The 12633-nt window shown below is 36.5% G+C and overlaps 1 protein-coding gene across 2 annotated transcripts in view; it reads left to right on the plus strand.

Annotated features, from left to right (window-relative positions):
* The window catches only part of HOMER1 (homer scaffold protein 1), a 60554-nt gene that overhangs the window by 20037 nt on the left and 27884 nt on the right, over positions 1-12633 (plus strand). For both annotated transcript variants that reach the window (XM_034441060.2, XM_087885759.1), the window contains one exon: positions 8212-8304. In XM_034441060.2, the coding sequence (XP_034296951.1) occupies positions 8212-8304 (93 nt within the window). The remainder of the gene's footprint in view (positions 1-8211; positions 8305-12633) is intronic.

A 12633-nucleotide genomic window follows, 5' to 3' on the forward strand; every position in this document is an offset into this window, starting at 1 on the left:
CTTTTAAAAAAAATATTCTTTCTTGATTGTGTTCCAAAATTGAATTTGATTGCTAAAACAAACAACCATATATAAAATGATCATTGGCTATTAAGATCCCAGATTAAATTTAGAATTCTTAAAGGCCTCTGAGCTTTGTGTTTGGATCTAGGCTGTTTTCCTGCATATGCATGTTTTTATGCTTGACATTTCAGAGTTTTGGATAGCCATTTGCGATGTTTGTGTAGATGAAAGCACCGTCACATCTTATTAGCGTGATATTAATTTGGAAAAACTGCCCTTGTGTGTGTGGAGTGGATCTTTTTACAAATTTTTGTAAACCAGTGCCTCGTTTGTTTTTATTACTGTATTCATGGAGTCTGAAAATAATTATTTTTGTTATGTATACCTGCTTTAAGAACTTGCTATATTCAGTTTTCTGCCATGGCTGGACAGAATGTAAAACTTCAAAACTCAATGATCAGATTGATTTGGGACTAATGTTATCCTTCTTTAATTTTCCGTGTAATCTTGTTCAGAAAGTCTGTAGGCACTTTTAAGTATGTATCAGATATGGACAGGTATAAGTTTATTCCTAGAGAAAGAGTACTTAAATATCTAAATGAATATTTGCTTAGTTTCGTTTCAGAAACTTCCATGTACAGAGCAAAATAATGGTAGAGAGAAAATTTTAGCTGTATTTGCAAGAAAGATTTTACAGGAAGCACTTACTAAGGTAGAATTCAAACTCATAGTTTACAATTGTAGTATGTAATACAATTGTAATCCAAGATCTAGAAATATAGGAAGAAATTATAGTAGATCAAATTGCTTGTGCATTATAAAAGCATTAATTAGACTGGCATTTATTTTTCCTAATGAATTTGTTTTGTTTCAATTGTTTTTCAGTTAGCTTTTCTATACAATAATGATCATTCACTGCTGTTTCAGATCCTAACAGCATTTACAGCACTGTATTATATATGAATTAGGGGAGGCAGTTGCCTTGTTTTTCATTTTATGCTTGTTTATATTTAACTCCATTTGCCACTTTATTAGATGTCCTTACAGCTTTGAGAGACCCTTTCAGGATGCTTTGCTGTTTCACATCCTAATTATTTATGAACAACTTAAAAAGCATTAGTCCCAATACTGATTCTAAATGGATCCAATTATTTCCACACCTCCATTGTGAAAACTAATTACTTTTACTGATTATTTTAAAATCTTTAATCAGCTAATTTTTTTTTAATTTGATTTATATGCCGCCCTTCTCCGGAGACTCAGGGCGGCTTACAATGTGTTAAGCAATAGCCTTCATACTTTTGTATATTTATACAAAGTCAGCTTATTGCCCCCACAAACTGGGTCCTCAATTTACCTACCTTAGAAAGGATGGAAGGCTGAATCAACCTTGAGCCTGGTGAGGTTCGAATTTACAGTAATTGCAGACAGCTGGTGTTAATCACAATGCTATCAGTCTGCTGAGCCACCAGGCCCTATAATAATGTTATTGTTATAACATAATGTTATTAATGTTGTTGTTGATAATGTTGTTGATCCAAAAAATCTATAGCCATTTAATGATCTACACTGATCTCTTAAATTGGCTCAGGAGCATTTGATGAGAAACTTGGTTGAAAGCTTTTTATAAAGCTGACCATAAAGTATTCTTGTTCACATTTTCAAAGAACTCTAAAAGATTAGTGATATTGAATTTAAATTTGAACAAGGCAGATTGATTCTTCTTCTTTTGTTTTTTTAAAAAAATAATATTATTCAACAAATTATTATGAGCTGATGTTGAACAAGTTGGTCTATATAATTTAAGCAAAACAGACAGTTAATTGATTCAACTTTTCTTGTAATCATCTAATTAAATTGGTAGTTACTAACATTAGCAGACAAACCATATGCAGTACTATTTTTTTTCACATCTTGCTATTTTTTAAATCACATCTTGCTGTATTTTTGTGACTTACTTGTTAGAACTATCAGTAATATTTTCACTTTCCTAGGAATATTTTTTTTCTGAACCAGTTATTCCATAGTTCTCTGCTTTCTTTTAGGTATCTGTCTAAAACTTTTGTTAGGACCTTGGAGAAGTAGCAGGACGAATCTTAGTTGTGAATTGTTTAGAATCCAGTGTGTGTGTGTGTGTGTGTGTGTGTGTGTGTGTGTATACACCGAGGGAGGGAGGGGGTTCAGAGTTGAACAGGAATCAGTGCTAGCACTGATGATATTCCCTAATTGGGTAATGAAACATCTGAAGTAAACAACTAAGCCTAGAGTGTACAGAGAATAAAATCAGAGAACGCCAAGGACTCCACAACTGTTTATAATGCCTGTTTAAGTGGTCTTTTGGTTCAGCATTTGGTGGCAAGTTATAAACATTCAATTTCTATCTCAGTTGCAGGACTCACAAGTTAACCAACCTAGGTGCTTTTCAGGCTTTAAATCAAAGCAGTCGTGAAAGGCTAGGAGTTCTTAGCCTTGATAAGAATTCTAGGAGGCATTCAGATTAGAGAACCCTGAATTACCTTGACTAACAATGTATAGTTTTTATTTGGAAGAAAATTAAATATTTTTGCATACTTTAAAATATGATTGGAAGTAAATTTGGGAACAAGTTAATTTGAAAGGGTATGCTGATTACAAATACAGGTAGTCCAAGTTTAGCAACCATTCAAACTTATAGCCTGTTTTCAAAGTTCATGTGATTGCAATTTGGGCACTTGGCAACAACTACTTCACAACTATGGCTGTTTTCAGCATCCCATGTGACCATAATTTCTGGTGGTTTTTTGCCAGTTTCTGCCTTTTAGTTTGCTTCCAGCAAAAAACTCCTGTTGGGAAAAACGGATTTGCTTAGGGACCACAATGTTCACTTAACAATTGTGGCATATGTTTAACAACCACTGCAAAAAGATCCTAAAAACAGTCAGAGTCACCTTGTTGACAACCACTATGAATTATGACTGTAATTCTGGGTTCAATTACAACCATAAGTTGTGGATTACCTGTAAGAATCTTGTGGCACCTTAAAAATTAATAGATCAGGCACAGGTTAACTGTTATGCTTGTTATATATGTACTATTAAGGTATCACAAAATGCTACAGTTTATTTATATACTTTATATTTACTGATTAGGTATTCCCTTCACTACCTAAAATATGTTTGTAATTTAATGCACAAATTACTCACATTGCGCTAACCACAAATTACTTATGGATGCATTTCTGAATGTTGGAAGAGTAGCTGCTCCACTTTCTGAACATGTCTTGAAATGGTGAAGGCATCTAGCTTTTCCAGAGAGAGGTATGGATGTTAGAGTTCTGATTTGAGGTTCAGCTTTCAATTCCAAAGAAAGTATTATACTTTATTCACATATTTATCTGACTTGCCATGATAAATAATTCCATAGTTTCATTTAGTTCAAAATAATTTCATAGTGCCATAAAGGCAGTCCTTGTTTAATGACTATTCATTCAGTAACCGTTCAGAGTTAGCAATGGTTCTACACAACAAGATTGACAACTGGTCCTAGTAGTTGCAGTTGTTGCCACATATCCCAGACATATGATTGTGATTAGGCACATGGCAGCTGGCTTGCAATTACAACAATCACAGTATATTGCAGTCACATAGCTGCCATTTGCAACCTTCACTGCCGACTTCTGCAGGCAAAGGGAAGACATTACAATGGTGATCATATAACCCTGAGATTTGCTTAACAAAGGCAAATGGAACTGCTGCAACTCCCATCGTAAGATGATGTGGTCATTCAGTGTACTGTGTAACTGCAATGCTTAGCAACGGAATTGTTGGTCCCAGTTACAGCCTTTAAGCAAGAACTACCTATAGTTCTAAATAGTTCCACACAGGCCATTGTAAAGAGTATTTCATAAAAGTGTAAGGATGATAATAACTGTGTATCCTTCGTTGTACTGAGCTCTCCTTCCTCTGGTTCCCCATCTCCAAGTGTAAATAATATATAAGAATTAACAGCCAGAGGTACATAATTAGGAGTACTGATAGGCATATATTTAACCATGAATTCTGAAAAAATATCTTCCCACCATCCATAATGATTAGAATAAAAGATTCTTTTTCTCCTAAGGAGGCTTTCTCCAAATGAGGAAGGGAAGCTTTGTATTCAACACAAAGGATTGTGATTTATATCCTCTGAGTCCAAAATAATTTAAAATATACTGTGTACAGGAATGTCAATAACATTCAAAGTGATGTGCTCAAAATAAATGATCAGATAGCTGAAGTTTGAAAATGAATGGTTAATATTGTAAAGATGAAGAAAAATCTTGAATATTCAGCAAAGTACAGAAAGTGTTCTTATTAATTTGTGGATCCTGCAGAAATTGCTGAATTAAGACCAACTTAGCCAGTGTAAGATACCGTGTTTCCCTGAAAAGAAGACCCTGTCTTATATTTTTTTGAACCCAGAAATAAGCGCTTGGCTTTATTTTCGGGGAGGTCTTATTATTGCGTGGAGCAAGATGGGGCTCCTCTTCCTGTCTTACCTGATTTCCAACTCTGCATTTAAATATTTTCGGGGAGGGCTTATTTTTTGGGGGAGGCTTATTTTAGTGCATGCGCTCAAAAGCCCGATTGGGCTTATTATCAGGGGATGTCTTATTTTCAGGGAAACGGGGTATGTGGAAAGAGGCCCAATGTACCAGTAACTGAACCAAATAGGTAATTTTTGGCTACAAAACATATTCCAAAATAAATACAAATAGTCCTCAATTTATAGCCATTCATTTAGTGACCATTCGAAGTTACAATGACATTGAAAGTTTGCACACTTACGATGGTCACATGATCAAAATTTGAGCGCTTGGCAACTGGCATGTATTTATGACAGTTGCATTGTCCTAGGATCATGTGGTCACCATTTGTAACCTTTCCAAAAAGCAAAATCAATGGGGGAGAGCCTAATGTGCTTAATGACTACATGTTTCATTAAGGACTGCAGTGATTCATTTAACATCCATGTCAAAAAAGATCACAAATGGGGCACAACTGAACAACTGCCTTGCTTAGCAACAGAAATTTGGAGCTCAACTGTGGTTGTAACTCGAGGACTACCTGTGTATGTTTGGCTGACTTCAGTCTGGTATATCAATCTAGATAAAAATATAAAGCTTTATCATACGCATATTAATAACAGAATAGCAACATTTAGTTGAAACCTCTACCTACACACCTTTGTCACCTGAAATGGCCTCTATATTTGCAACAAATAATAAGCACATAAAGGAGAATTTGTTTTATTCTCTGAGGCCAAGGTATTATACTAAGGATGCTTTACTCAGAAAAAGTGCTACATAATGCATATTGTGTTAGCATAACACAATGCTAGGGGTGTCAAACCTGTGGGCCACGGGCTGGATGCGTCACATGGTGGCCACGCCCACTCCCATTTTAGCGAAGGGGGAAAAAATCACGATATGTGACGACAACATGACGACGCTAGTTTTACATCTCTGTATTAGCAAATGGTACCTCCCCCCATACACATGTGAGCTGCATTCACTACTAAACCTATGAGGTGCCTTTCTATACACTGCTTAAAATGCCCTTGTAAGAAAACATTCACAGCAAACTGAATTGACCTTAGTGGGAAGAGGGGGAAAGAATCAGTTAGGAACCTTTTGGCCCAGTAAATTGTTTCTAGTCACTGACTACATCTCAAAAATAGTAGCGCTACTATGCTGACCTAAGAAGAAGGGATACATAATAAGGTCACCCAGATGGTTTCATCAAAACTATTCCAACCTCATGCTGAATTTTACACTGTATCTTCCCTTTTCTTTGTCTTTCTTTGAAATGCGGTGGGCCAAAATTATATGAGCTGTAGTTTTGCTTTTGATCAAGGCTGCTCAGCAAGCTGCCAATGCTTTGCTGGAAGTGCCAGTATACAGTTTTGCTGTTTGCATGCCTCATAAAATTATGTTGTATCTTCAAAGCAATTTGGTTGTTTTAGATTTTGGCCACAAAAATATTTATTCAAATGGCTTGATCTGCTCTGGCTAATTTTACAAAAGAACAAAAAGGAGAGGGAGAAATGCAAAATATAAACAAAAACGATCTTACTGGATCCAAACATATTTTGTAAATGAGTTCCTTTCTCAAACAAAAACAATGCAGAAGAAAATACTAATACATAAAATGGTTCACCACGCATATATATATAACAGGTTACTGTGAACTGCCCAGAACTATTTGAAGTCACGTGGCACCAAATTAATTAAAATTAAAAATATTACTAAAATGGGTTATTCTCCTTAGGTCTACCCTGACTGATTCTCATTCCTAAATGTTAAACAAAAACATTCTGTCCCAAAGAGAAAATGAAAAACAGACATTATTTTATCTAAAACGTTGGTAAACTAGTCACCTGGAATAGTGGCTAAGAGGAGCTATTGTGATTTATATTGCCAAAGGGTATTGGTGACTGCTAGGGAAAAACTCTGAAAGGGAAAGGTATGTTCCATATTAAAGATAGTTGCTAAATGTCTCCATTTTTAGCCTGTTAGAAGTGAGACTATTCAATAGTAAAATCTACTTGGTTTATTATTATTTTTAGTAGAGCTGCCTTATTTTTTGCCCCATAGTATTCTATGGCCATAAATCTGAGATGGAATATTTCTTAATCTGGAAAGTGTTTCAATGCAGGATATTCCTGTTCTGTTTTCTTATATTATCTAAATGTTTTCCATTTCTGATCCTAAGAGCCCAAATAAATTTTAGGATAGGGTACTAAAAGATGCATGTGGTGCATCTTTTAAGGAAATGTCTGCTAATTGTCTATAGATTAGGTGAAAATAAAGGTTTTGTGTATATTTTTTATTAATCAGTACAATAGTCATAAGGGAGATGATCCTGAGATGGTCTTGCAATGATTATAACTTGTAGGTAACTAACTCTATCACTTTAAATTACTTTTAGTAAGTATATCCTTGAGATTTCTTGTCCTCTTATACTGTCTGTGAAGCAAGGGATTATCTGATAATGTAGAATATTATTGAGTAACTCTCAATTTCTTTTTATTGTAGCCCAAGCTACAATAGGCAGCAGATGACATTTGTGGAGTGATTAGTAAACAGTTTTATTTCAGTACAGCTCAATCGGTCAGTAGGCAGAAGAAATGGGTGACTGTCACAGCCAGCCATTCCTGACCACCTTTCTTATAGTTTTATAATTCAAAAGTTTGGGCCAATGAGAATTGTAAGACAACGACCAATCACATGTCATCGCCACCTATTTACGCTTTCTAAACACATACCCTCCCTGTGCAGTTTCTCTCCCCTCTTATCTGTGACTAGCTACAATGGCTACAGAGTTCCAAAGGTGCTTTTTCAAAAAAGCAACTGAACTTTATCTTTTCTAATCCAGTTGAAAAAGCACCTTTGGGACAACCATGACCTGGATGACTGAGAATCTCCATAGACAATGGCTACAGAGGCAATGCCTGTAGCAACAACATCTAAGTCTTTAATCTTTCTTTCACTCAACCCTTGCAACATCTCATTTACCCACGACAGAACTAGCCTTCCCCTGTCATGAACACTGATGTTTATTACAACCTTTTAACATCTTTTAGCTTTTTTTCTTGTTTGCTTTTTCAAATTTAGCAACTGTCACCGATCTTAGGTACCTTATTATAAGAAATACTTATTTTAAAAAATTGGAGTACAATCGGAAAACCGATTCCAAAAAGCAGTTGCATTTAATGTTAGAAAAGTGATCTAGAACAATTATTACTGATTTGTTTATAGATGAGAGCTATCTTTCTTGAGGAGTGGGTTTCTATCTGTAGCTTTTGTGGAGACTGGTTCTTGGGGGGGCAGGATTAAGTAGTCTTTAAGTGGTTATTGTTTAACAATCATGATAGTTATTCATAGTCTTACTGTATATCCAAAAGGCTGATCTGATTATTGTCATATTGGATCACAAATTTTATATGTTGATGTCCCATTTTTTCAGCTAATTGAGAAATCTTTGTAAGGACTACGGTATAAGGCTTCTTCCCGAATAACAATTATGTATTGATATATCTCGAGCCAATGGTTTTATTATATTGGTTATCATCACTACTGACTTCTTTCAGATTTTTGCTAATTTGGGGGGATGATTTTATTGAGAGCCTGTGCTGTATGTTGTAAATTTGATAAATAAATAAATGTAATTATCCAACCTTTGCTTTCAGTTTGCAGAAAAATTTCAGGAATTTAAAGAAGCTGCACGATTAGCTAAAGAAAAATCCCAAGAAAAGATGGAATTAACAAGTACACCATCACAGGTATGTCTGTCCTTGTTTTTGATTAAAATGGATATAATTTATTTGGAATGTAGTTTTGATTTACCCATTAAATATCAATTTTGGGACATTCATTTGCATAGTTTCATGCAAGCTTCTTCAGTCCTATGCCTGTTGCACCAGGTACTCTAAATCTGATAAAGAGATTATAGCTTTTCAAGTTGAAATTGCAAAAATTGAAGCAATTTATACATTGTAGTAAACCATTCCTTCTAAACATTTTGGAGATTAAAAGGATCCTTGAGTGAATATAGGATGCAAGAAGAAAAATATTTGTTTCAGCTTGGATATATATCCATTATGGAATGCAAGGCTTTCTTTTCTTAGTTTGCTTCCATATGGTGCTGATTGCGTGTTTGCACGGGGTGAGGAGAATTTGCTAGAAGACAGATACTTGACAATTCCATTTGTGTGTGCATGGTATTAATGTATAACATATTAATTTAATGTATTTTGCTGTTTGGTTTTTTTTCCCAGTTTTGTATGCTGCTCAGAGTCCATTGGAGTTGCGTGGTCAATAAATTTAAATAAACCAATAATAATAATATAAAATACGTGGGGATTATATTGTGATTCGACACCTTCCATCTTCCTGATTTTGACATCCTCTTGTGCTATTTTCTTTATACAAATAGTTCCTTTCTGTCTCACTACCTCTTTTTTCTGATGTTCACATTATAATGGCTTGCCTTCTTCATCTGTTTTTGTCTTCCTTATGACCTTATAAACTAGCAGCTTCTTCTTTCCTTCTTTTGTAATTCTTCCTTATTCAGTATCCTTGTTTCCTCTTACCTCTGATTGCTTTCCCATTTTTCATGTGGATCTTGTTTGGACCATGTGCAAATTGATATTCACATTTCAACATCCTTTGCTGATCTTGAAAAGCCAAGACAGTTCAATCTTATGGCTGTTGGCTAGATTTGGAACTTGCGGAAAAAATATCATGGAAGAAGGCAACCACTTCCATATACTGTTAAGTGGAACTGAATTTGTTTCCTTCTATTTTAATAAAAAGTGAGAACTAATCACTGGGGTTGCAAAGTGTTTGAAAGAGGGTGCTTTGCAAAGCAGGTTATTGGAAATAAAGCACTTGCATTGAAGGAATAAAGGAGCTACATTGTTTGCACACCTCATGCAGGGCATGCAGCTGCTTTGAAAGCTGTCCCTGGTTCTCTATACTTATATCTACATGCTGAGACAACCTTTCTGTTAGGATCACCTGCAAAATGGATGAGTACGTTTAGCCTGAGAGAAAGCTGTGACTGCTTTAATGCTTTGTGGAAGAGGGGTTTTGTATAGCCACACTAATCACTTTATTGAGACATTTGCTTGAGTAATCACTTTGTTACTAAGAACTATAACCCCAAGACTGGGTAAATTAATGCAGTAGTCTAGGCAATATGTAAACTGTAAGTGCCCTGAGCTTCAAAGGGTAGCAAATGCCTCTGGCTATTCCTCTTGTTAAAGGCCTAAAAATAACCTGACTGAGAAGAACACAGTAACCCAATTGATTGTAATGGTTCTTTTTATTTATTTATCTATCTATCTAAAACCGTCTTGCACTTACTGTAAAAGGTGTTATCAAGTATTATTTTTTAATTTCATTATACTCCATCTGTTTATACTTATAGTCTAATCCCTAAATACTTCTTAGATAGTAGCAGGGATATAGGTAGGTAACTATTGGCTGAGTATTTACTATTGCCGTAAATATTTGCCGGTATTGTGTATCCTATGGATTTTGAGCTGATGAGCTTTTCCATACAAAAGTCAGTACTGCTTGATTTAATCATTGTCTTGATTGGCCATATAGTATGTTAAATATACTGTAATTAGACATTTTTCAGCTATTTTTATATTTATCCATACAATAGATATTTTTATCACTTTGATTAACGCAAGAGTAGACTTAAAAAGCATTAAGTTAGTTAAGCACATTGCATAGATTGTATAAATGGGTCAAACTTGGATATTCTGAAGAGCAAGAACTCTGTTTGAAAAGGATGAACAATTGGGTATTTGTAGAATTTTCTCTATAAGAGAAATGTTAATTTATACCCAGATATTTGAGGTATGCTCATGCTATCCCAAAGTTGAAATTTGGAATATTCATGGCCCAAGTACATTGCTAATTATAGAAATCTGAATACTGGGTATTTATGTTTTCTTCAGAAGGAAGAAATACAGGTTTTCCCCACATTATTTAAAAGTTGAAATTCAGTGCATACAGTAGGTACTGTAAAGTCAACTGGTAATTAGTAAAGTCTGAAATATTGTATATTTTCATCTGAACTCATAATATAAAACGTGTCACTTTCTGATCATGGAAATTATCACTGTAACACAAAGATAGATGACAGTACCATTGAAATAGTATTTTATTTATATTTTAATTAATTAATTTTAAATTAAGTTTAAGAGCTCCTTTAGGGCTGTTCACTAAAAATCTGCTTCTTCAGATTGAATTCAAAAAGATGCTTCCAAATATTGGAGGATGCAGATGTAAGTTCCAGCTTGCAGCCTTTTCCCCAGTATTGCAGTTCTTTTCTGTCCGCCAAGTGATCACCATGTGAGCATCTATCCAACTGCTTTAAAAATGAAAAGAAGTACTATGCTATACCTGCACACTTCAGAGTATAGTACCATTTTGGATTCCAATATGAAGACCACTGTGCAGCTCTAAATTCTATAGGAACAAAAGTAGAAAGTCAGTATAACCTGTAGCCCAATGTTTCTCAACCATGGCTGCTTGAAGATGGGGAGACTTCAATTCCCAGAATTCCCCAGCTGTGAGAATTCTGAGAGTTGAAGTTCCCCCATTTTCAAGCAGCCAAGGTTGAGAAACACGGCTCTAGCCCAATTCATGAGGATGTAACAATCTATCTATCCATCTAGAACTGTTCTACCCCAGCTCCAGATTTCCGAGGATATTGACACACACCAACGGTCCTTATCAAATTTATTAAGTAGCAAGAATAAACAAGACCGGCAAAGGTTGGCAACCAGCCCAGAAAACAAGATATGATAAACCAAAATACTCTGATAATAATACGAGTTGTTTCTAGCAAGAAACTTACTAACGGCGTGTGACTTAAATAGGCTAAGGGAGTGGCCAATTATCCTCAAGCCTTACTCTTGAGGAGACCTACTCCTCCTGAGTAGCCACTCCTGCCTTTTGGCAGCCCTGCGTGCTTGAGCATTGAGGAGAGGGTCCTCCACTTCGCTCTCTCCACTTGAAGGAGCCTCTGGAGGTTCTGAAGGCCCTGGCTGAGTCTCTGCCCCTGGCACCACATCCTCTTCAGCCTTCTCGCTGTCCGATGCAAGCGCAGCTGCTGGCGTGACACCACACCAGCCTTCTCATCGTCGGGATCAGCCATGATCCGCGCAGGCTGCTGGCGAGACACAACAAGAACAGGGGTGTCAAACTCAATTTCATTGAGGGCCTTATCAGGATTGTGTTTGACCTCGGGGGGCCAGGGTGGGCATAGCCAGCTCAACATCACTCATGTCAAGGGCGCCTGTGGCAGCCCGAGTGCTCTGAGAGAGAAAATGCTCCCGAGCTCCATTTGCAGCTGCAACGGGCTCCTGCAACCCTCTGCCAGCAAAAACAGAGCTCGGGAGGGCCGCATGCGGCCCTCCAAAGCTCCCTTTTCGCTGGCAGAGGCACTGCAGGCTAGTCCTTCACTGCTTCCAGGCCAGCCGCATGGGCCAGATCTAAGCACCCCACAGACCAGATCTGAACCCCAGGCCTTGAGTTTGACACCCCTGACCTAGAATTATTTTGGAACTGCCACATGGAAACAGTAAATGAAAAATTCTAGAAAAGGAAAAGCCTGAGACAACTCCTACTCTTAGACACCTTAGCTGAAAGTGAAAGTGAACGGATTCTCTCATCTGAGTTTCAGTTGGGATTTTTTTTTTAGATAATTCCACATGCAATAATTCGTTTGAACATGAATGCAGGTAGAATGTTGGTAGACTATGCCTTTTTTCCCCCAACATTCTGAGATTTTGCTATTGCTATCACAAATCAGGGCAGAAAGAGTTACCTAGAAAACTGCGGCACCTTCAGATTCTTGGGCCTCAGAATGAGGAATTTGTGCTATGCCACAAATTCTGCCCTTTTGGGTATATAATATCCGCAACATCACAATACACATGGAAACAATATCACAACACTGTCGGAATTGCTGTGACCCTCAGATGCTGCTACATGAAGCAGAACATCTTTTGACATAGTTAGTTGATTGAAACAATAGATGGAAGATGATTTGATGTACACACAGGCTACATCTCTCGAGCTTCCTTTTG

The sequence above is a fragment of the Pantherophis guttatus genome, chromosome 2, assembly GCF_059756535.1.
Source record: "Pantherophis guttatus breed Tessera chromosome 2, ASM5975653v1, whole genome shotgun sequence".
NCBI classification, from domain to species: Eukaryota; Metazoa; Chordata; class Lepidosauria; order Squamata; family Colubridae; genus Pantherophis; species Pantherophis guttatus.